The following is a 26,610-nucleotide window of genomic DNA, read 5'->3' as shown; positions in this document are numbered from 1 at the left end:
TTTACAAATAAAAAATAAAAAATAGAATACCTTATTTACATAAGTATTCAGACCCAGCCATGAGGTCAAAAGAATTGTCCATAGAACTCCGAGACAGGATTGTGTCGAGACGCAGATCTGGGGAAGGGTACCAAAACATTTCTGCAGCCTTGAAGTTCCCCAAGAACACAGTGGCCTCCATCATTCTTAAATGGAAGAAGTTTGGAACCACCAAGACTCTTTCTAGAGCTGGCCACCCGGCCAAACTGAACAATTGGGCGAAAAGAGCCTTGGTCAGGGAGGTGACCAAGAACCCATTGGTCACTCTGATAGAGCTCTAGAGTTCCTCTGTGGAGATGGCAGAACCTTCCAGAAGGACAACCATCTCTGCAGCACTCCACCAATCAGGCCTTTATGGTAGAGTGGCCAGACGGAAGCTACTTCTCAGTAAAAGGCACATGACAGACCGCTTGGGAGTTTGACAAAAGGCACCTCAGACCATGAGAAACAATATTCTCTGGTATGATGAAACCAAGATTGAACACTGTGGCCTGAATGCCAAGTGACACGTCCGGAGGAAACCAGGCACCGCTCATCACCTGGCCAATACCATCCCTACGGTGAAGCATGGTGGTGGCAGCATCATGGTGGAGGGATATTCTTCCGTGGCAGGGACTGGGAGACAAGTCAGGATCGAGGGGAACGATGAACGGATCAAAGTACAGAGAGATGCTTGATGAAAACCTGTTCCAGACAGCTCAGACTGTGGCAAAGGTTCACCTTCCAACAGGACAACGACCCTAAGCACACAGCCAAGACAACGCAGAAGTGGCTTCAGAACAAGTCTGTGAATGTCTTTGAGTGGCCCAGCCAGAGCCCGGATTTGAACCCGATCTAACATCTCTAGAGAGACCTGAAAATAGCTGTGTAGTGATGCTCCCCATCCAACCTGACAGAGCTTGAGAGGATCTGCAGAGAAGAATGGGAGAAACTCCCCAAATGCAGGTGTGCCAAGCTTGTAGCGTCATGCCCAAGAAGACTCCGTTTTGTAGTCGTTGCCAAAGGTGCTTCAACAAAGTACTGAGTAAAGGGTCTGAATACTTTTGTAAATGTGACATTTCAGTTTTTTATTTTTAATAAATTAGCAAACATTTCTAAACCTGTTTTTGCTTTGTCATTATGGGTATTGTGTGTAGATTGATAAGAGGGATTTTTCTTTTTTTCCGAATGCACTGTATTTGACCACGTCTGTATAAATATTCTATGTGCCATCCCAGGCGTGTGCTCAGTGGTTGATTACATAGTTTTCCTTCCTTATACATTACCCAGAACCCTACAAACAAATATTTTCATAACTAACCCAAGATAGACCAGAGCCTTGTCGTTTCCAATGGGAGCAAATCATAGTGGGCAGAGCCAAGCACGAGCTAGTGAGATCCTACTGGCGCGTTCAAGCATTTATTTGCATATTTTGGTTAAGGAACACCTACTCTGTGAAGTGCGCATGTGCTATAATTCAATTCGCCTTTGCACTCCTTCTAAATTGAATTTTTCTAAACTGGCAAAGGCTAAAATCTACAAAACGCATTCCACTCTGTTTGTTACAGATTCTAGTTTTGGAAACAGTAAACTGTATGGAGATCAAATGTTTCATCGATGAGAAAATTAGCAGAATGTCGGCCAAAATCCATCTCACTCCATCTTCTCCCACTGCTGTCCACTGGGCTTCCTTTCCTCACCATATTTAGTAGTGAGTGGAAACGCCAACTGAATGCTTCACATTTATACATCTAGTTAAATATCTGACTCATTGTTCTATCTGTGCAACAACTACTGCTACTACTTCCTCATTCATATTCCCCATCTTGTCTGCAGTACCTACAGTACTCAGAGGCTCTCCCAAATAGTACCTTATTACCTTTATATTAAACTTTTAACCAGGGCCCATATGATTGCATGTAATGCACTATGCAGGGAATACGGTGGCACTTGGGAGGCGACCAATGTGTCACTAAATAAAGTAACTTAACCCAGAGCATTGTACGTATTCAAAAATAAATGGCCTGAACTAAACTAAGTCTCCATTTCAGAATGCCAATCTTGGCTCCAGTCGAGACGCCCCTCACAGCAGCTCTATGTCTGACATGGCCACCACTCCCATGTCTCCTACGTTTGATGATGTCTTCTGGAACTTCCCAAGCTCTGTGGAGCACCCACCAAAGGTTGGTCAGTTACACCATCAGTTGTAACTAAAGGTTATTGTCTGTCTATCTGTCTGTCTTCCGGTTGTGTGCATGTACAGCACTATATCTGTGAGGTATATGGTCTGTCTGTCTGTCTGTCTGTCTGTCTGTCTGTCTGTCTGTCTGTCTGTCTTCCGGTTGTGTGCATGTACAGCACTATATCTGTGAGGTATATGGTCTGTCTGTCTGTCTGTCTGTCTGTCTGTCTGTCTGTCTGTCTGTCTGTCTGTCTGTCTGTCTGTCTGTCTGTCTGTCTGTCTGTCTGTCTGTCTGTCTGTCTGTCTGTCTGTCTGTCTGTCTGTTGTGTGTATACAGTATCATACAGTGTTCTGTATGTGTGGTGTATATTTGGATCTGAGTGGTGTGTGTTTGTATTTGTGTGGTGTGTGTGTGTGTGGGGTGGGGAGGGGAGGGTATGTGTGTGTGTGTGTGTGTGTGTTATTGATGCGCGGGTCAGCTGTTTGTTCACCTGCACTCAGTGTTGTGTATTCATGGATGCCAAGGCAAGCCAGGCTTCCCCAAATATTATAAAATAATGTATCTTTTGTCTCTCTTTGTGTTTTCATAATTTTCTGTCAATTCGCAAGTGGCTGAATCTCACGAGAGAAATCATTGGAGCGAGGGAAACAGCTCCCCTCTGTCTCAGTATTTGTAGTCCATGTATCTGATGGTGTTAGGACCAAAAGAGTATAACATGTTGCTGCCGTAGCATTTGATTGATTGATGCCAGCAAGCATTTGGCCTACTTTGATTTTAAAAAATACATAAAAGAATTAGCCCATCAGCGTTGAGCTGAGCTGAGCTCAACTGTAGGTTGCCCAGGTGCATCAAAACGTTCCCCAAGAGAGGCAAGTTTGGATTTTGCTTCACACCATGTTCTGCAGTAGCTAGCTTGCTAAATCGGCTCTTTCCTAAGCAGTGGATGGAAATGGGGATTTGGACATGTGGTTTTGATTTAATTCTCTGTACAGACCAATGATTATGACAGCAATTCTGATCTAACCATAAATGAATATGTTGTGGCACTGGCCTGAGACGATTGATGTTCAATGTAGCCTAGATGTAGCCTAGTACATTCACATTAACTAGCTAGCTAACGTAGCTGGTTCGTTGTTGCTCATGCGAGGAAGTTAGGCTAGCAAGCAAGCATAGGTAGCCTACGACAACAAAACTAAAAGTGTACTGTATGACAAAGCCATAGACTGTTCTTGCCAACATGAAAGAGAGGAGGATGGCATTGGCATTCAACTAGTTTACAAGTAGGGTGAGTCAACATTTTTTGTTTTACTTGCACACACACACACACACACAAATCAGTCCCATGGACAGCCACATTACATTTCGCAACAGTGATTGCACTAAATAGTTTTTGGTATCTTTAAATTTGTTTTCAGTGTATTAAACTGAGCATATATGTAACGGCTGTCGTCCTCCTCATCTGAGGAGGAGAAGTTTGAAGGATCGGAGGACCAAGGTGCAGCGTGGTACGTGTCCATAAAGTTTATTTAAAACATAAACTGAACACTATGAAATACAAAACAATAAATGTGAACATGAACGAAACCGAAACAGTCCCGTGTGGCAACAAACACTCACACGGAAACAAACACCCACAAACCAAAAGTGAAACCCAGGCTACCTAAGTATGATTCTCAATCAGGGACAACGATTGACAGCTGCCTCTGACTGAGAACCATACCAGGCCGAACTCAAAACCCCAACATAGAAAAACACACATAGACTGCCCACCCCAACTCACGCCCTGACCATACTAAATAAAGACAAAAATAAAGGAAATAAAGGTCAGAACGTGACAATATATAGCCTTTTTGATTTGATAATGTTTAAATGGTGCTGGAATAGCGGAGACAGGGCCCCTGTTGTCCTTGTTCTGACTTGCGGTAACTCCGTGGGTCTATATCAGTAGTTGTTTAGTAAACTGTTGAAAACATTAACTTGCTTGACCATACTGCAGGTCATAACTATTTGTACATGCAATATTTGCTTTGTGGACTTCAATGGACAGATGTTACTCTCTGGTTTTGTGATGAAACAAATGTATGTGTAGTTGAATTTATTCTGCCACTGTGTGACTTTTGTCTTTTTGTTGTCCGGCCTTATTGTATATCACGATGGCGTATGAACAAGTGGTTATAGAGCAAACAACGCAATTATCATAACATACTGAAGGTTGTAATATGGCTTTTTTACTGGCTTGGCTTGGCTTCCTTAGTGATTTCACCCACGCACCACTACTTCTCGCACCCGGTGTTGCCATGTCCTCGGTTTCCCTGCAAAATTGGGCTACTTTGAAAACGATGTCTCTGGTGAAAATGTATTGGTCGAGGGTTGTAGGTTTTTGGGCTAATCTGCACCGCTGCCACCATGCCATTTCTCATAAAAAATACAGTAGGCTCCAAAATTACTGCCACCCCTGCTAGTAAATTACTGGCAATGCACAAACAATACTTTAAAAAATATAAACAATATAATTATAGAGATAACCTCAAAATACCAACATGTGAGAAATACTGTACTTTATTAATGTTTCAATGGAACCCACCAAAAACATACAATTATTTAATACAAAATACATTTCACCAAAATCAAGGTTTCATAATTATTGTCACTCCTCATTTAGTACTTAGTGCAACCACCTCTGGCAAGGATAACTGCATGGTATTTTCCTGTAATGTTTGACAAGGTTAAGGAACACATTTGTAGGGATTTTGGACCATTCCTCTATGCAGATCCTTTCAAGATCCTTCACATTCTTGGGTTTGCGTTATCAACTGCCCTCTTCAACTCAGCCCACAGGTTTTCGATTGGATTGAGGTCCGGCGACTGAGATGGCCATGGCAGAACATTGATTTTGTTGTCACAGAAACATTTCTGTGTGGATCTTGAGGTATGTTTTGGGTCATTGTCTTGTTGGAAAGTCCACATACGGCCAAGTCCCAGCCTTCTGGCAGAGGCAACCAGATTGTCAGCCAAAATTGCCTGATACTTGGTGGAATTCATTATGCCATCAATCTTAACCAGTGCCTCTAGACCTCTGGAATTAAAACAGCCACAAAACATCACTGACCCACCACCATATTTCACTGTGAGTATGAGGTGCCTCTCCTTGTATGCATCTCTGTTTCGACGCCAAACATGCCGATGCTGTATCTGACCAAAACGTTCAATTTTGGTCTCATCTGACCAGAGCACCTTCTTCCAATCATAATTTAAATTACGTTTGGCAAACTCCAAGCGCTTGTGTCTGTGTCTTGGGGTCATTAAGGGCTTTCTTCTGGCAACCCTTCCAAAGAGCCTGTGGTTGTGGAGGTGGCGTCTGATGGTGCTTTTTTAAACCTGGCGACCCCAAGACGCCACCAAGGCCTGCAATTATTTCACAGTGATTCTTGAGGGTTTTGTTGCTTCTCTCCAATCCACCTCCCTATCCTGGGGGGCAAAATGCATTTACGTCATCTACCCGTGAGGTTTTCAACTGTTCCATATCTTTTGAATTTTTTTATAATTGCCCTGAGAGTGCTCAGTGGTATATTCAATCGTTTGTGGATCTTCTTGTAGCCATTACCAGATTAATGAAGGTCTACGACCATCTGTCCCTTTTGAACTGCCAGTTCTTTTCTTTTCTTCATGGTGTTGGATGACAAAGGGATATTGCATGCGTGTCACCTCATTTTTATACCCTAGTGAAAAAGGAAGTGATGTAATGGCTCTATATAGTTCCTTAACACTTAGATAAACTTAAATAATTGGAATTTAATTCCTGGTTTAATTTTGGTATATGTTATTTACAATAATATTTAAGGGTGCCATTAATTGAGAAACGTTGATTTGGAGGACAATGATTTTTAATTAAATCAATAAATGATTTTGGTGGGTTCCATTGAAACATTACAAAGTACAGTATTTTTCACGTTGGTATTTTTAGTTTATCTCTATAATTGTATTGTTTATATTTTTTAAAGTATTTTTTGTGCATTGCCAGTCAGGGGTGCCAGTAATTTTGGAGCCCACTGTATATATTTGACTGTGACCTGCTGCTGACTGTCAGGCAGTGATTGGCTGAGTCACGTGAGCGAGAGGAGCGATAGCAGCAAGTGCACACGTTGTGACAACTTATTACCAGTTGTAGGTAGGCTATTTAGATTGTCATCATGGAGACACCTATTTCCAAACCTTATTTCTTAAAACATATTAATACACTAGGACTGATACAAATCAAGAAATAATGCAGACAAAGCAGTAGAAAACGACTTTGGGCGCACTAGAGCGCAATACATAAATCCGCTCGGAGGTGGTTTAACCTGCGTTCTAATGTTGACTGCTTAAAGGAAACGGTATCAAGCAGGGTGGTTTATGCATGCTCAGTTCTTGGGTCTCTGGGGCTGCCCGGGTGGAAATGGTAAATGGAAGTTATGGAACTTACTCACGTGATTCTTTTTATGGGGGAAAGTCCTCAATGAAACTGACATTAGGCTAATTGTGGAGAATTATACATTTACCTCTGTTGGCCATCAAGTAGCCTATTAATGTATATGCCATTGTAGGCTACCATTTGATAGAATCAATATGTGTAAATGACGATATCACTGGAGTCATAGCAAATCAATTTATGCCACAATTTGCAGCCTTGTGTTATTATGCAATTATTAATGGTCATGTTTAGTTAATTAAATCGGAAGATATCAATGTTCTATCGCAATTGCAGATCAGTTGTTACAACACATTAGATTGATGGTAACAGTAGTCAGAACTTTATTTTTTATAAACACTTGCTGTTGTTGACAAGAATATTCAGTTCCTATACATATTATTAATCTTTAACAAAATATAAATGTTTACTGTTATAATTACGTTGGTAGCCAGTTTATAATAGCAAATCAAATTTGATTTATCACATACACATGGTTTGTGTATGTTAATGCAAATGTAGCGAAATGCTTGCGCTTCTAGTTCCGACAGTGCAGTAATATCTAACAAATAATCAGACAATTCCCCAACAACTACCTAATACACACAAATCTAAAGGGGTGAATGAGAATATGTACATGTAAGTATATGGATGAGCGATGGCCGAGCGGCATAGGCAAGGTGCAATAGATGGTATAAAATACAGTATATACATGTGATATGAATGATGTAAGATATGTAAACATTATTAAAGTGGCATTATTTAGAGTGCATTGTATAAAGTAACTAGTGATCCATTTATTAAAGTGGCCAGTGATTGAGTCTCAATGTAGGCAGCAGCCTCTCTGAGTTAGTGATTGCTGTTTAGCAGGCCTTGAGATAGAAGCTGTTTTTCAATCTCTCGGTCCCAGCTTTGATGCACCTGTACTGACCTCGCCTTCTGGATGGTAACGGTGTGAACAGGCAGTGGCTCTGGTGGTTGATGTCCTTGATGATCTTTTTGGCCTTCCTATGACATCGAGTGCTGTAGGTGTCATGGAGGGCAGGTAGTTTGCACCCGGTGATGCGTTGTGCAGACCACACCACCCCTTGGAGAGCCTTGCGGTTGGGGGCAGTGCAGTTGCCGTACCAGGCTGTGATACAGCCCGATAGGATGCTCTCGATTGTGCATCTGTAGAAGTTGTATCCAGGCAGTCCGCATTGCGTAGTGCTTAAGAACAACCCTTAGTTGTGGTATATTGGCCATATACCACACCCCCTCGTGCCTTATTGCTTAATCATAGCAGTCAAACAAGTATTTTTACAAAGTCGAAATGGCCCCCCCTATTGACAAGAAGTTTTAAATCGACATCCATTGATGCAAAATTATCTGGCAAGTTTAATAAGGGCAAATTATCTTTTCTCTAACCCGAAAAAATAGAAAATACGCAGTACAGTCGGAGATGGCAGAACTATTTTTGACAGGTCTTTTTAGATAGGCCTATGTTTCTGATTATAATTTCTGACATTGTTCTTAGCTATTTGTTAGCAACTTGTTTATAATTAAATACATGCAGCTTATCTTCTGTCATTACTTGTTGCCCTAGTCTAAATAAACAACTGCTCACCAGAATTATGGCATACATCAATACAATGAATGGTTCAATTTAATTGACATCAATAAAGTTTGTTTCTCTTGCCTCTTTCACCTCTGCTTCTCTCACTCAGCAAAGACGTTTAGGGACCGGGGAGAGAATGCAATAGGCAAAAAAAATGGGAAAGATTTTTCCTTGCTACATTTTCAAATTACATCAGTTTGACCTGTTTTAAGGAAATTAAAAGCTGTTAAAATGACCCAACATGTTTTTGATAAGATTTAAGTTAGGCTTGGATGCATTGTGGTTGAAATACTATCACCTTTTATGATGCTGATAAATTTGGCACCTTTAGAGACAGTCTTTTGGCATGTAAATCTTGGTGGGGCAAAAACAATTTAAGTGAGATGCATGCCAGAAAAGCCACTACACAACACAGCTCTAAACAATGCATTAATTGCACTATAACGCTGACAAACAGTGCCTACAAACTGTTAGGGCCTACATAAAGCTGTCCCAACAGCAGAGTCCTAACATCTTACCACTGCTACACCTGGCTATCAGTGGAGCCTTGTCTGGCAGCGAAACAGTTCATTCAGCCTCATTTACTGCCTTTAAAAAAAACATAGCTGATATGGCTGACTTGTTTAAACAAATGTGAATTCAAATGACAATTGATATGTACAAACTATGACATAAGGGGATGACAAGCGGATAAGAGGCCATCTGTAATTTCGATTAAGACATTAATGAGCGAACTAGGATGGACGTAGTGAATATAACTATTTGTTTAGCACTTTTGAAATGTACAGCGACAGAATTCAGTCATGGGCCATTCTTACAGTGTTCTCCCTGTACATCAAGTCAGAACCGTAGGGTAAATAAAGGGGGCATATAAGCAGACAATTAAAGCTCTTACAATATTCAATGATTTCATTTCTCTAAATCAGGTTATAGGCTACATGTGCACCACCAAGTCAGAACAGTAGGCTAAATTAAGAGGGGTAAATCGACCAAATTATTATTGTGAGGCACAAAGGCTACTAACATCTTACTCCACAACATACAATTAGTATTACTTTCTTAGCTACAGTATACATATCTCCCTGGCATATTACATCATTTATGCATTTTTGGACTCACCTTGTTGTGCTGTGCTCCCTTGAACAGGAAGGTAGCTCGGCGGTCCTTCGTGGGCAAATTTTGTCATCAAAGTCTGGCATTCTCTGGATTTATGGTGCTTTCAAAACAACTGAGAACTCTGAAAAAAAACAAGGTTGAATCATGATGACATCATTGATCTTCAGGTCGTGCTCTAGAAAGTGACCGGATTTACAATTCCCGGTTGGAGCTCGCTTATTCCCAACTTCCCAGTTGTCTTGAACTCACTGAAGTCAAGTTTTTGCAGTTCCAAGTTAACAGTTGTTTTGAGCGCGGCACAATTCATGCTTCATTGACAGCATGGCCAATGTTGAATGTTTATCATTTTAAACTTGGAAAAGAGCCCCTTAATCCCAGATTTGGGACCACACAGCCACTGTCACTGATTCCTTCCATACCACTCATTGTTGAATTTGCGATTTCCAACTTGTTGTGTAATGTAATGTCCAATGGCCAATGAGCACCGATACGTTTCATCTATAATTTCTCTTAATTATTAATCTTCATATGACAAGGATTAAAAAGGATTTGCCAGTAAATTGTCGACTTGATTCATGATGATGACTGCTAGCTAAGATTTTGAAAGTATGATGTTGACATAATCAGTTCAATCAAAGCTACTGTACATATAACGTGATTTGATGTAATTTTATCTGTGGCCAATGACCTTGAGCTGTCTTGGATGGACAGTTCTAATGTAACTATATGGCAGCACCCAAGAGGCTAGAATTATGTAGGTCTACCCTTAGACTTGGCGGTAACGTAGTGTCCCCATGAGTGACAGAACACTGAGCCAATCATGGTGCAACGCTCCGTATTTTCTGCTGGCTTGCCCTACCACCACAGAAAGCACTGAGCTAGGCTGAAACACCTGCATTTTGGAGCTGCCTTACTCAAGAAAACAAAAAAGAGACAATGTTTGTATGTGGCTTTATTAACTCAGTGATATATATATAAATATATATTACATTGATTGCAAACTGATATGTAACACGTATTAATGCCAAAATAACGTGCAAAACAGGCAAGCCCCCCCCCCCCAAAAAAAATGTGGATATGACAGGTCGCCACTGATTTTACTGCAAGTAATGCTTAATTCTGCAGGAGTTAATATTATATTAGGCTATGTGAGAGGTTATAGACCTACAGTCAGTGTCCAGATTTCAGTTACTATTCCATTTAACCCATCTGAACAGTACAGTTCCATTGAAGTTCCATATTGAAGTTTAATTGACTATCAAATTTGTGTAGTGCCTCACAATCATCACACATAACATAGCCAGCACTGCTATCATCCTCTTTTACCACTTCACCAAACAGACTACTTTTCTGGCCCTCCCTTCTCTTTATTTCCAACTCTCCATTTACCAGCTTTTCTCTAAGGGGGGAATTCCGACCTGAGTTAAACGTGAGTAAATGGAACGTAATTCCCTTTTTATGCGCTTCTCTCAATGTATATTCTTGAATTTAAGCATGAGAATAGTATTATATTCACCTGCTATTTGTTTGGGGTGGAGATCTAATAAATGAAGGTGTGGCGAAGGTGTGTCAACAGATATGCAGTATTCTGACCTTGACTTAATTCCACCACCTTTACGCTCGATGAAATCATGAATAAGGTCTAGAAAACATACCGGTTCCAAGTAAGAAAATACTCTACTTTATTTTTTCCGATATACAGTAACAGCATTCTCCATGCACTGTAATTTACAACTTGATAAGAGCTAGGTAAATGAGTAATCCGTTTGGATAAACGAATTGTAAATATAAATGACACTTGTTTTAGATCATTTCCCCTTATGATCCCTGGAGACGAAGTTGAAACTAGTCATATGGAAACAAATAGAAAATCATATCACACATGACATGTATTGCAGTCCCATTTCCACAGTGAAGTAAGCCATAAATAGCTGTGACGTTATTCAGAATTTGTATTGTGTGCCCTCATAAATTGCGTGGATAACATTTTTAGACTCAAGTTATAGGCTTCTGTAGGGCCGACCCAGCTAGCAATGAGGAATCGACCCAGAAGCGGCCCTCTTCCGGGGGGCCGGGAACTGATTGAATCGGGCCGGAATCGGGTGTCGGACTCGGCCCGGAATCCAAATGAATGACTGCCCAGAATCGATCCAAGTACATCAGGCGGTTTCCGTCTACCGGTTTCCATCTACCGGAAGCACCCAATGCTAATTTAAATAAATGTATACAAAATTACCCAATTTAGTAATTTTAAATATTATTATTATATATTTTCTGCATAAAAAAATGGATGTCAGAGGAAACACCGTACACCTGGTGACTGTGTCAGCGTGCATGCGCCTGGCCCGCCACAGGAGGCGCTACAGCGCGTTGGGACAAGGACATCCCGACTGGTCAAACTCTCCCCTAACGCTGGGTCGTGGCCGGCACGGGTATCAAACTAGCATCTGTAGCAAAGCAGTTTGCACTGTGATGCAGTGTCTTAGACCGCTGCGCCACTCGGGAGACTCCATCCACATAGTTTTTAATTCTAATCAATGGCCTTGCACAAAGTATCAAAATACTAAAATACAACTTAAACAGGACTCTTAAAGAGTTTAATTGAAATGTTAATTGTATTTTTTGATCACAGAAACAATGAGAAAATAAGGAAAAATAAGTAATGAAATGTTAATTATATAAAGCAGCCAGTGTAATCATCTGCCAGAGAGTAGCCCCAATCGGCCCAAGACCCAAGTAATCCCTTTTGGCCAGATAACTCACACCGGAATCGGCCCGAGCCCCAAGTAATACATTTGGGCCAGATAACTCACACCGGAATCGGCCCGAGCTCAATCCCCGCATCCTAGCCATAAGTAATACTGCCTAAGGTGGCCCAGACTCAGGCCACATGACTTCGACTGAGTCTGACTCTCAGCCGGAATTGGCCCAGATCCACTGTGCTAGCTTGGGAACCTGCCGAGTTAATGTAAGCACTTTAAAATGTTTTATTTGACAATTTGAATCATGTTAAATATTAGTCACCTTTGGGAGTCACCGTCAGTAATACCCAAATACATTTCTAACTGTCACTTCAGTGTTAGTTGTCTTCAATTTGTAGACTACATTTTGCATCATTCCATTCCATTTCATTTACCTTTCTTTCCTTTGTCACGTCCATGTAGTTGCTGAGAGTTGCTAGCATTAGTTGTTCAATAATTTTGGACATATAGCCTATTTAAATCATTATTAAACTGTTGTCATACAATTCCATGATTAGTGAGGATTGGTGTAGATTTATAGGACTATTTTATTGTACACTTTTTTAAACCTTGCAATATTTCATGGATTGAACTTGAATATGACAACTTTCGGGATGAATCAATACATTGTATTTTTTATTCATTATTATATTTTGTGCGTAAAAGCTCTCAAAACATGTTTTTTATGATTCATACACACTTTCATAACCCCAAAATGTGCCTAAATAATCTACAAAATCAAGAGTATTTTTAAACCTACCAGTTGGTGCTGAAACGGAGATGAATAGGTGGCTTTCTTTCATTGATACCTATATTCTGAACCCGTTCTCTCGATGTAATCTATTGAGTCTGTTGGGAAATGTCTAATTAAATATACACCGTGTTTAAAGGGATGGTTTAACATAGATGTACTGAAAATCCTATTGAATGAAAACTCCATGAGAAAATCTTTGGCCAGCAAGCGGGAGGGTTTTCAGTGGTTGAATTAAATGCATTCAGCACACAAGGGAACCACGCCTACAAAGCACATTACGCATCTTAATGAGTTAAGTCTAATACCAACTAGTGAGAGGTGCGTAAGAATGGCGTGTGTAAGTAAGGCTTAAATGTCCTAAGACTGAATCTTGCCCTTATTGAATTAAACTCTGGCATTGTCCTTTTTGCCTCAGTGGATGGAAGTTAACTTTTTCTGCCCAAGTTCCCGAAAGCATTTCGCAATTGGTGTGTATTTGCCACACTACAGTTAGGCCCTTAAGCTTAAACTTAGGCTACACACTAACGGCAGATAAAAAATTATGAAAGAAAAACCTCCATGTAGCCTATAGATATGAATTGCACAATCATGATACATTTATGTATTTTTAATGCATTGTTTTCTCTTTGTTCCACCCATCCGCCCTTCATCCACACAACATTTCATTACCCTAAACCTGCTCGCCACCTATCCGCCCTTCATCCACACAACATTTCATTACCCTAAACCTGCTCGCCACCCATCCGCCCTTCATCCACACAACATTTCATTACCCTAAACCTGCTCGCCACCTATCCGCCCTTCATCCACACAACATTTCATTACCCTATACCTGCTCGCCACCTATCCGCCCTTCATCCACACAACATTTCATTACCCTATACCTGCTCGCCACCTATCCGCCCTTCATCCACACAACATTTCATTACCCTAAACCTGCTCGCCACCTATCCGCCCTTCATCCACACAACATTTCATTACCCTAAACCTGCTCGCCACCCATCCGCCCTTCATCCACACAACATTTCATTACCCTAAACCTGCTCGCCACCTATCCGCCCTTCATCCACACAACATTTCATTACCCTAAACCTGCTCGCCACCTATCCGCCCTTCATCCACACAACATTTCATTACCCTAAATCTGCCCACCCTGTGGATATAACCAGGGACTGCAGATTATGAGTTAGCCCGTGCATGTGTGTGAGTGTATGTGTGTGTATATTTGTGTTTGGGTTTCTGTGGTATGTCTGTGTGTGTGTGAGCCTGGTGAGACTATAACCCCATGTGTGTGTTATCTTTCAGGGAGGTTTGTAGTTGTTGTTTGTGGTGATGTTAGTCATGCCAACATAAAGGAAGAGGAATGTGGCAGTGCCCTCAAGCTTCCTATGGCACCCCTGACTAACAACAAACTCATTCAACGATGTGATACACATTCTGTTTCCAGAAACATATCTCTAGTTCCTCTAATAAAAGCAGAGATGTGTATCCTTAGGATACGGTACTCTAGTGTTTTGTTACTGCTTGATATGGGAATATGGAGTTGATGTGCTTTAATTGCTTACAAGTTCTCTTGTTGCATTCATCACAGAAATCATTTTAAAAACATATGTGAGAAACCCAGGGACATGCAGCTGCCAGTAAGCCCTGTTGAAGGGATGTCAGTAGTTAAAGGGAGTATGATGGGGATTCTCAGAATGATTTCCTCTTTCAATGAGTGTAGTCTTCCTTTCCTCTTGTGTGATGACATGACATGAGAAAAAGGTGAAAATGCTGAGAGCTGTTGGGGACCACATTGAGAAAGAATGAACACAAGACCTGATTGCCTGCTTCACAGGCTTCTCATGTGTTCTCCTAAAGTTGGTATCCGCATCCTCTATAGTAAATGATACAGTCCAGGTTGGCGGTTAGGATCAGTTACACATACTACAGTATGTTGTTTCTGGAGTCCCCATAGAGCATGCAGTGTTTTAGAATGTCCTAATATGTCCTAATGTTGTGATGCTTTGTGCAAGGTAGTTAGGCATATACTGTCAGTTGTGGAAAAAGTACCCAATTGCCATACTTGAGTAAAAGTAAAGATACCTTAATAGAAAATGACTCAAGTAAAAGTTAAAGTCACCTAGTAAAATCCTACTTGAGTAAAAATCAACCGTAAATCAAAAGTAAATGTAGTTGCTAAAATATACTTAAGTATCAAAAGTATGAATTAATTTCAAATTCCTTATATTAAGAAAACCAGACGGCACCATTTGTCATTTATTTTTAAATTTATGGATAGCCAGGGGCACTCTCCAACACTTAGACATAATTTACAAATAAAGCATGTGTTTAGTGAGTCCGCCAGATCAGAGGCTGTAGGGATGACCAGGGATGTTTTCTTGATGAGCGTGTGAATTAGACCATTTTGCTGTCCTGCTAAGCATTCGAATTGTAATGAGTACTTTTGGGTGTCAGGGAGAATGTAAGGAGTAAAAAGTACATAATTTTGTTTAGGAATGTAGTGAAGTAAAAGTAAAAGTTGATAAAAATATGAATAGTAAAGTACTGATACCCCAAAAAAACATATTCAGTAGTACTTTCAAGTCTTTGTACTTAAGTACTTTACACCACTGTATACTGTACCCTCACATGTCAAAATTATCTTTTTGAAGGTTCCGGAGCGTACAACATCCAAATTATATTGCAAAGAGCTGATGAATCATCACCGGACTGGGTCGAGGTACGTTTGTCACCACATCACACATCATTCAGTGTCAGTGAGCAGTAGTACCAGTTACAGGGTGGATGATCCATAGTCAGCTTTGACAGGCCCCATCTGCCTAGGACATCACTTTCACTTGCACTCTATGGACATTAGATATCTCTGAAACACCATTTGAAGTATAGAGCATGACATTGTGTGTGTGCCTGATTCTTGTCATCTGCCTCTCACTTTTTCTCTCTTTCTCTTTCCCTCTCCCACTCTCTCTCGTTCTCTCTCACTTTCTCTCGCTCTTCTCTTTCTCTTCTCTTCCTCTCACTTTTCTCTCTCTTTCTCTGCTGTCCAGTGGGGCCCCTCAGTCTCCTGTAGAGAAGGGAGGGAAGTCCATGTCATCTCATGGCAGCTCCAGTAGCAGCTCCCAGTCAGGTCTGTGTCCTCCACAATCACTCTCTCTCTCTCTCTGTCTCTCTCTCTCCTTCAACCACTCACTAGAGATGGGTTCACATAGCACATATGTAGATCCATCAGCTGCATAGTGTTACTACATGGTGAACTACAGCCTGTGTGAACGCATTGGGTGTCTACAAAATCAGACTATAACCACAATACACAGGAAATGTGTCACTGAAACCTAAACATCCTGTCAGGGCTTTTTCCCTCGTGAGTTGAAAGTGTTTGAAAGTGAGACTCTGAACCATGCACAGGGCCACTGGTTTACTGTTTAGCTTTGAAACTAAACAATTGTTTTAAAGCTCCAATGCAGCCATTTCTATTTCAATATCAAATCATTTCTGGGTAACAATTAAGTAGCTTGCTGTGATTTTTAGCATTTTTTAGGGAGTAGATCAGCTTTAATATTACAGATAGACTGTAGCTTCCATCAATGTAATTGTCTGCATCTTCCAATCTCCCATACTTATTTTTTTTGTAAATATATTAGGGTTATCAAACGATTAAAATAATGAACTATAGAATTGAATGTGATAATCGCGAATAATCACACATTTTTATATTTGCTAAAATTTGGTGCAAAATAAATATTTTTTATTTTTCAAAAAGCAGTGTATTGCGTTGTAGGCATGTAGGGACTGAAACACAAAAATAATCTGTGTCAGAATGTTTTTAATGGCATATTCACCATAAACAAGTTAAGCAATACAAAAGTCCTGTAACTTACTAATGCTCCCATTAGGTCACTAATGTTCCATCGTAAATTCTCACACACACAAACAGTTAAAGCTTCAGTCATTCGAAATTATTGTTCTCCCAATTAGTGATTGGAGGGTTGGCTATAAGAAAAAAAACTATTAGCTCTATGGATACAAAGAGCATAAACTTGTCCAACAATGTCATGAATTTTACAGAACATAAACCTGTGACCATACACTTCAGTCGTCCTCCTATTTCTTTTCACTGAGCCAGTTGCAAAGACAAACAAGCCTGTTGACATTTTCAGATGATAAAGCTGCTCTCTTCTTCTGTACGATATGCCCAGAGAGTGAAAACAACCTCTCACAAGGTACTGATGTGGCAGGCGTTGCCAGGTACATTCGTTTATTGCAGGCCAGCCTGGTGTGTGCCCCTGCATGCTGTGACCACCTCTGTAGTGGACAGTCCTCCATGTTGATAATGGGCTCTGCTTTGTAACGCTCCACACATTTCTCAATGGACTCCTCCTCTTCATCAGAGTCAGACTCAGAACTCAACAAAAGGGCAGCTTTCTTCATCGCTGGCTCTGAATCTGTTGTTTTATCTTTTACTTGGTACTCATCCCGGATCCGGGAGCACCCCCCACAGTAAAAAAGCTGACTAGCATAGCCTAGCATAGCGTCACAAGTAAATACAAGCATCTAAATATCATTAAATCACAAGTCCAAGACACCAGATGAAAGATACAGATCTTGTGAATCCAGCCATCATTTCTGATTTTTAAAATGTTTTACAGGGAAGACACAATATGTAAATCTATTAGCTAACCACGTTAGCAAAAGACACCACTTTTTTTACTCCACCAGTTTTTTACTCCATCAGTAGCTATCACTAATTTGACTAAATAAAGATATATATAGCCACTAACCAAGAAACAACTTCATAAGATGACAGTCTGATAACATATTTATGGTATAGGATATGTTTCTTTAGAAAAATTTGCATTTTTCAGGTATAAATCACAGTTGTACATTGCAGCTGCAATCTGAAATAGCTTTGGAAGCAGCCGGAATAATTACAGAGACCGACGTCAATTACCAAAATACTCATCCTAAAACATTTCTGAAAAATACACAGCCTACAGCAATTGAAAGACAAAGATCTTGTGAATCCAGACAATATTTCAGATTTTCTAAGTGTTTTACAGGGAAGACACAATATGTAAATCTATTAGCTAACCACGATAGCAAAAGACACAACTTTTTTTCTCCACCATTTTCTTCCTGCATCAGTAGCTATCACTAATTTGACTAAATAAAGATATATATAGCCACTAACCAAGAAACAACTTCATAAGATGACAGTCTGATAACATATTTATGGTATAGGATATGTTTCTTTAGAAAAATTTGCATTTTTCAGGTATAAATCACAGTTGTACATTGCAGCTGCAATCTGAAATAGCGTTGGAAGCAGCCGGAATAATTACAGAGACCGACGTCAATTACCAAAATACTCATCCTAAAACATTTCTGAAAAATACACAGCCTACAGCAATCGAAAGACACAGATCTTGTGAATCCAGACAATATTTCAGATTTTCTAAGTGTTTTACAGCGAAAACACAATATATCGTTATATTAGCATACCACATGAGCTAACATCACACCAGCATTAAATCAAGGCAAAAGGGGCGATAACGTTATCGCCACCAAAATATATTAATTTTTTCACTAACCTTCTCAGAATTCTTCAGATGACAGTCCTGTAACATCATATTACACAATGCATATAGAGTTTGTTCGAAAATGTGCATATTTAGCATCACAAATCGTGGTAATGCAATGTAATCTGTCAAAACATGGCATGCATTCTGGCCGGCGCCATCTTGGAAAGGCACCTAAGTTTACGATTATTTATCGATTAGATTGACTAAAAAAATACAGGTTGGACAGCTAATGAAAGATGCATTGGTTATTAATGCAACCGCTGATTTAGATTTTTAAAATTTACGTTACTAGACAGACATTGTGAGTTACAGCCAGACTAGTGCCGCAAAAAATGGCTGACAACTGCGTTTACATTTTTCCACATAAATACGGAATAAAATCATAAATAACTCTTACTTTTGGACGAGCTTCCATCAGTATCTTGGGCAATGTGTCCTTTGTCCAAAAGAATCGTTGCTTTGTTGTAAAACGACCTCCTCAACTTCGGAACTAGCAGCTAACGATAGCTACACGGCACACACATGCCCAAATCCTCAAACGCAATACTAAGGAAATTCAGAAAAATAGCAATATACTCGCATAAACTGATATAAATCGGTTTCAAATAACTTCGTTATGATGTTTCTAACACCTATATCGAATTAAATCACAGACGGATATATCTTTGATCAATAACGAGAGCTTTTGAGCATGCGATTCTGATGTCCTCCCTTGCGTCCTGGCGAGCGTCGAAAAGAAGGGTCATCTCACTCCATTCCCTTTTATAAACTCTGAGAAACACCTAGAGACACCATTCCACTTCTCATTGGTTACTGACATCCAGGGGGAGGCGGGTGCAGTTCATGTCAAGCCATAGGGCACACACAGAGTTTTAAACTGATCCGAGATCAGAGACTATTTTTCAGAGCTTCGCATGTCCTGTCATGAGTTTCGCTGTAGAAAGAGTTCTGGTTCACCCACAGACATAATTCAAACGGTTTTAGAAACTAGAGATTGTTTTCTATCCAATAGTAATAATAATATGCATATTGTACGAGCAAGAATTGAGTACGAGGCAGTTTAATTTGGAAATGTAAAAAAATAAATAATGCTAACAGCTCCCCCTATTGGCAAAAGGTTATCAGGTTGCTGTGCAGGCCTCTCTTCCTTCAGCAAGATGCTGACCAAAGCATACACCTCACCCCTCTCAGTTCTGGGAAGGCATTTCAGGTCCTTAAACCTTGGGTCGAGTGCTGTGGCGATCTTCAGCCATGTGAGGTTCGTGTTTTCATTGCGTTTCTCCAGTTCTGTTGTGAATGTTAGCTTGAATCTTACCATGTAGGCATGGTCATCATCCAAGCTCTCCATCACCCGAAGGAGATGACACAAAGCAGGCAACACCACTGAGCAGGAAATGTACTTCTCTCCTCCCAGAAGTTCAGTCAAGTACCTGCATGAAAAGCAATTCAAAATCACTTCAGTCAATTGTGAGAGACGTGTAGTACACACACTCTCACACACACACACACACACACACACACAATATCTTATTATAACACACTAATAGTGAGATAGAGAATATAAACTGCAGGGCTCTAGTAGTGCCTCAAGTTTCTCCAGTTCAGCTGTGGTTGGCATGGTGATGTTAATTTTATGTTGGGCTAGAGCATCTCTCAGTTGTTGTTGGTTTCTGTGGACAAGCTTTACCATTTCCAGAGTGGAATTCTTGTTGTGACATCTTGTGCGAGTGACTCCTTCTTTTGCAACTTGCTGTTGTCCTAGCTCTGCAGCGTTTGGTGGGCTGTGTTTGAAATGGCCAACATTTTTTCTGCATTTGGCATGGGCATTGTCGGACCCGCTGTTCAGTAGGGACACTGTGATGGACCTTTGGAAACTTTGCGCTGTACAGGGCAGGTGTTCAAAACGCAGATGTTTCGCAGCTGTCTGTGCAAACTGTGGTAACTTTGTTTTCAATGTTCCACTGCTTTGCTAGATCCATGAACTGCCCGGCGCACGTTTCAGCATAGTGCCTCTCTTCTGTCTTCATCACGGCCAGAGCGTGTGAATGCAGTTTACCCAAGGTAGTTGTGGTTACGGACTGAAGTCCAGTGGTCTCCCGTGAGAGCAAAAGCCATTGTATGTTTCAACTCCTCCGCTTTTTTCGTAGCCCTCTCGCTTTCATTACAGCTAGTGTATTCTTGTAACGACGGTGGCTCTCGAGGATAACTCATACGTTGAGTCGTTCGACGCTATCCGTATGATAAACCCTCAAGCCTTCGTTCTCCACAATGTGGACTGGCCTGCAAGCTGTTGCTATCCATGCTTGTGTTAGCTTGCTGCTTGTCCATAGGCCTCCCGCGCGCACACTCTTCTAGCTTAGCCTGCCGAAGATGTCCTCCATTGCTACTAATAACGTTACTTGTATTGTCGGCCTCAACAGTATATTTCGCTTGTAAATGACAACGAAAACCCCCCATAACTTCGGTAATAAACAAATTCTGTAGTGGATGCAAATTACTTTGGTTTTACCCATAGAGCCATCTGGGAGTGATTTGAAATTGAAATTGCCATTTAAAAGGCCCCTACTAGCATTCTCCATCATTCATTCATACAAGTAGCTAGCTAGCACATCGTCTGCCAGGGCTTGAATTTGAACTATGGATAGTTCAGGGGGTCAAACTAAGCAAATGCGTTAATGGCATCAAACAAATTTACGGCATTAAAAATGTAACCATTAACGCGTTATCAGGCGCAGAGAAGCACAGCAGGCAGAGGTGAGGGTAAATCCAGAATGTTTACTGAAGTATTCACAGGAACAACAACAAAGCATGTGCACATGCGTACAACACAAAACAAGACAAGAGACCTGAGCAACCGGCTCAGTTCCATAGAGGAACCTAAATAGTCCTAAACTAGGTGAACCCAATAATCCCAATCAGGCTCACCTGGACACTAGAAACATAAGGATGCCCTCCAGTGGCACCCTCAGGGCTAACACTCCATGATGACCTCTAACCTGTGACAGGACCCCCGACCCCCCCCAAGGAACGGAAGTCCCGAATGAGTCCGGGGTCCAAAATGTCCATAATGTCCGCTGGCCGGGACCCAGGACCGTTCCTCAGGGCCGTATCACTCCCAGTCCACAAGATACTGAGTCCCCCGCCGGATCTGATGGCTGGAGAGGATGCATCGCACCGTGTAGGCTGGCTGTCCCACTATCATGCAAGGCGGAGGTGGAGGCTGAGTGGCCGGAACCAGAGAACTGGATACCACAGGCTTGAGTCTGGAGATGTGGAAGGTGGGATGAACCCTCATGGACCGGGGAAGATGAAGACGGTAGGCCACTGGATTGATGTGCCGTAGAATCTTGAATGGCCTAACGTACCGGGGTGCCAACTTCCAAGACTCCACGCGTAGAGGCATGTCCCTAGTAGACAGCCAGACCATCTGGCCTGGACGCAGGAGGTTGATGGCACAATCGTAGGGCCTGTGAGGAGGTAGTTTGCTGGCCCTTTGTTTGCTGAAGGCCTGACCCAAATCTCAGTAATCCCGAGGTACGCGGGAAAGATCAGGCTTGTCACTCCCAGCCGGAGGAACAGGAGAGTCAGAAGTCTCCAGATGAGCAGGACCGGAAAGGTCTGGAGAGAGTTGCTGGCAGGTGAACTGGCATGTACGATTCCTTCTCAGAACTCTTCCTGAAGGTCAGCCAATCTGAAGATTATGGGTGGAAAGCCACGGATGTCCAAGAACCAGGGGAAGCTCAGGACAGTCCACCAGATGAAACTGGTTAAGCTCCACATGGTCATCCAGAACTTGTAGCTGAGTAGGCATGGTGAGTTGCTTCACCTTTCCAGACCCTAGGGTTTGACCATCCAGCGCAGTGACCGACAACAGAGTGTCCAACTTAGTGAGTGGCAGCCTCTGTTGGCGAGCAACGTTGCTCGTTAACTTCTTATGGCTGCAGGGGCAGTATTGAGTAGCTTGGATGAAAAGTGCACAGAGGTGCCAGTAGTAAACTGCCTGCTCCTCAGTCCCAGTTGGTAATATATGCATATTATTGGATAGAAAATTAGTATTGGATAGAAAACACTCTGAAGTTTCTAAAACTGTTTGAATGATGTCTGTGAGTATAACAGAACTCATATGGCAGGCAAAAACCTGAGAAAAAATCCAAACAGGAAGTGGGAATTCTGAAGTTGGTCGATTTTCAACCAAGACCCTATTGAATACACAGTGGGATATGGATGAGTTTGCACTTCCTACGGCTTCCACTAGATGTCAACAGTCTGTAGAACCTTGTCTGATGCCTCTACTGTGAAGTAGGGCCGAAGGAGACAGGAATTAGTCAGGTCTATCATGACCTGACCATGGTCGGACCATGCGCATTCACATGAGAGGGAGCTCTGTTCCATCGCACATCTGAAGTCAATGTAATTCTCCGGTTGGAACGTTACTGAAGATTTATGTTAAAAACATTCTAAAGATTGATTCAATACATCGTTTGACATGTTTCTACTGACTGTTACGGAACTTTTTGACAATTCGTCTGCTTTTAGTGAACGCGCTTCCTGACTTTGGATTTGTTTACCAAACACGCTAACAAAAATAGCTATTTGGACATAAATGATGGACATTACCGAACAAAACAAACATTTCTTGTGGAAGTGGGAGTCCTGGGAGTGCATTCCGATGAAGATCAGCAAAGGTAAGTGAAGATTTATAATGCTTTTTATGAGTTTTGTTGACTGCACAATTTGGCGGGAAACTGTATGGCTCCTTTTGTGGCTGAACCCTGTTCTCAGATTATTGAATATTGTGCTTTTGCCGTAAAGCTTTTTGAAATCTGACACAGCGGTTGCATTAAGAACAAGTGTATCTTTAATTCTATGTAAAACATGTATCTTCCATCTAAGTTTATGATGAGTATTTATGTTATTTGACGTAGTTCTGTGCTATTTTGGAGGCATTTCTGATCATGGCGCTAATGTAAACTGAGGTTTTTGGATATAAATATGAACTTAATCGAACAAAACATATATGTATTGTGTAACATGAAGTCCTATGAGTGTCATCTGATGAAGATCATCAAAGGTTAGTGATTCATTTTATCTCTATTTCTGCTTTTTGTGACTCCTGTCTTTGGCTGGAAAAATGACTGTGTTTGTCTGTGATTTTGCGGTGACCTAACATAATCGTTTGTGGTGCTTTCGCTGTAAAGCCTATTTGAAATCGGACACTTTGGTGGGATTAACAACAAGATTACCTTTAAAATGGTATAAGATACATGTATGTTTGAGGAATTTTAATTATGAGATTTCTGTTGTTTGAATTTGGCGCCCTGCACTTTCACTGGCTGTTGTCATATCATCCCGTTAACGGGATTGCAGCCATAAGAAGTTAATTCTGCTCCTTCTCTCCAGAGCGGAAAGTCTGATGCATCCCAATTGCACCGGCTCCTCTGAAGGATATGAAGGGGAGCCAGAGCCGAATTGAGAACTCTGACGGGATACCGGGCCAGCAGGCCCAGCATACTGCAATGGCCCAAATGAAGAATTGCCTCCTGAAGCGGAGCTAGAAACACTGGAACCAACTCGGAATCCCTCCGTCCTCTCAGGATGACGTTCCCGAAGCTGGTTGTCAATCCAGATGGCCAGAACGATAAGCTCCTCCAGAGTGTCAAGGTTGTCCCGGAAGCCAGTTCATCATTGAGAACCGCGCTGAGTCCATTCAGAAAGACTGAGTGAAGTGCCTCTGTATTCCAACCACTCTCAGCAGCGAGCGTCCGAAAATCAATGGCGTAATCCGCTACGCTCCGGCTGCCCTGTCAAAGCGCAATGAGTCTTTGAGCAGCATTCCTGCCACTGATGGGGTGATCAAAAACCCTCATCTTCTGGGTGAAGCTTTGCCAATTGAAACAAATGTCTGATTGCTGCTCCCATATGGCCATGGCCCAGGCCAGAGCCCATCCTGAGAGCAAGGAGATGACATATGCCACTCTGGAACGCTCGGTGGGAAACGTTGATGCCTGCAGCTCGGAGACCAGCGAACGTTGGAGCAGGAACCCACGACACCTCCCAGGATGCCCCTCATAGCGCTCCAGTGCCGGGAGATGAGGCTCCAGAGGGGAGGAAGATGATGAGCTGGTAGAAAGTGGAGGGTTAGGAACCACCACAGGTGCAGCAACCGTTGCTCCTGTCTGTCCGGTCTGCAGAGTGAACACAAGAGTTCCTAAATCCTCTGACAATGTCTTCAGCCGCGCCTCATAGCGACCAATCACAGTCCCATGGTGAGTGAGAGCCGACCGCAAGTGGTGGAGCTCGAAGTGTCCCTCGGATGACGGAGAAATCTCTGCTGGGTCCATATTTGGCACAGGTCTACTGTGACAATAACTCTAGTACGAACTCGGACCCAGGCACAGAGAAACACAGCAGGCAGAGGTGAGGGTAAATCCAGAATGTTTACTGAAGTATTCATAGGAAAAACAACATAGCAAGTGCACATGCGTACAACACAAAACAAGACACCTGAGCAACCGGCCCAGTTCCGTAGAGGAACCTAAATAGTCCTAAACTAGGTGAACCCAATAATCCCAATCAGGCTCACCTGGCCACTAGAAACACAAGGATGCCCTCCAGTGGCACCCTCAGGGATAACACTCCATGATGACCTCTAACCTGTGACAGCCTTGATGACAGCTTTGCACAATCTTGGCATTCTCTTAGCCAGCTTCACCTGGAATGCTTTTCAAACAGTCTTGAAGGTGATCTCATATATGCTGAGCACTCGTTGGCTGCTTTTCCTTCACTCTGCGGTCCAACTCATCCCAAACCATCTCAATTGGGTTGAGGTCGGGTGATTGTGGAGGCCAGGTCATCTGATGCAGCACTCCATCACTCTTCTTCTTGGTCAAATAGCTCTTGCATAGCTTGGAGGTTTGTTGGGTCATTGTCCTGTTAAAAAACAAATGATGAAATGAAAAACAAATTCCCACTAAACTCAAACCAGAAGGAATGGCGTATCACTGCAGAATGCTGTGGTAGCCATGCTGCTTAAGTGTGCCTTGAATTCTAAATAAATCACAGATAGTGTCACTGCAAAGCACCCCCACACCATCACACCTCCTCCTCCATGCTTTATGGTGGGAAATACACATGCAGAGATCATCCGTTCACCTACTATGCGTCTCACAATGACACGGCAGTTGGAACCAAAAATCTCAAATTTGATCTCATCAGACCAAAGGACAGATTTCCACCGGTCTAATGTCCATTGCTCGTGTTTCTTGGCCCAAGCAAGTCTCTTCCTATTATTGGTGTCCTTTAGTAGTGGTTTCTTTGCAGCAATTTGACCATGAAGGCCTATTCACGCAGTCTCCTCTGAACAGTTGATGTTGAGAAGTGTCTGTTACTTGAACTCTGTGAGGCATTTATTTGGGCTACAATCTGAGGTGCAGTTAACTCTAATGAACTTATCCTCTGCAGCTGAGGTAACTTTGGGTCTTCCTTTCCTGTGGCTGTCCTCATGAAAGCCAGTTTCATCATAGCGCTTGATTGTTTTTGTGACTGCACGTGAAAACTTTCAAAGCTTGGAATTTTCGCAGTGTCTGACCTTCATGTCTTAAAGTAATGATGGACTGTCGTTTCTTTGCTTATTTGAGCTGTTCTTGCCATAATATGGACTTGGTCTTTACCAAATAGGGCTTTCGTCTGTATACTTTTTACAAGGCACACCTGTTAATTGAAATGCATTCCAGGTGACTACCTCGTGAAGCTGGTTGAGAGAATGCCAAGAGTGTGCAAAGCTGTCATCAAGGCAAAGGGTGGCTACTTTGAGGAATCTCAAATATAAAATATATATATTTGTTTATCACTTTTTTTGGTTACTACATGATTCCATATGTGTTATTTCATAGTTTTGATGTCTTCACTATTATTCTACAATGTAGGAAAGAGGAAAAATAATGAAAAACCCTGTAATGAGTAGGTGTGTCCAAACTTTTGACTGGTACTGTATATATCTTTTTAAAATATATTTTCTTAACAAAGAGCAATTCCTCAAGACAGAATTTATCTAGGACTGTCTGAGAGTGGGGAGGGGAAAACTGACAATTAGCTGTTATTAGCAGAGAGGTTTGGAACTCTCTTTTTTATTGGTCAATTTACTGCTTAGTGATGTCGGCAGACTGGCCAGAA

At 41.7% G+C, this 26,610-nt stretch overlaps 1 protein-coding gene across 9 annotated transcripts in view; it reads left to right on the top strand.

Moving 5' to 3' along the window:
• The window catches only part of LOC139581490 (mitogen-activated protein kinase kinase kinase kinase 4-like), a 143,031-nt gene that overhangs the window by 64,488 nt on the left and 51,933 nt on the right, over positions 1-26,610 (top strand). For all 9 annotated transcript variants that reach the window (XR_011676241.1, XR_011676240.1, XM_071411299.1 and 6 more), the window contains 3 exons: positions 2,070-2,201; positions 15,511-15,578; positions 15,907-15,986. Coding sequence is in view for 7 of the 9 variants with exons in the window: in XM_071411299.1 (XP_071267400.1) it covers positions 2,070-2,201; positions 15,511-15,578; positions 15,907-15,986 (280 nt within the window). In the remaining 2 variants the exon portion in view is untranslated. The remainder of the gene's footprint in view (positions 1-2,069; positions 2,202-15,510; positions 15,579-15,906; positions 15,987-26,610) is intronic.

This window comes from Salvelinus alpinus, chromosome 7, assembly GCF_045679555.1.
Source record: "Salvelinus alpinus chromosome 7, SLU_Salpinus.1, whole genome shotgun sequence".
Taxonomy (NCBI): Eukaryota; Metazoa; Chordata; class Actinopteri; order Salmoniformes; family Salmonidae; genus Salvelinus; species Salvelinus alpinus.
Note: the sequence above shows the minus strand (reverse complement) of the source record. Positions and strands in the feature narration are given on the sequence as shown.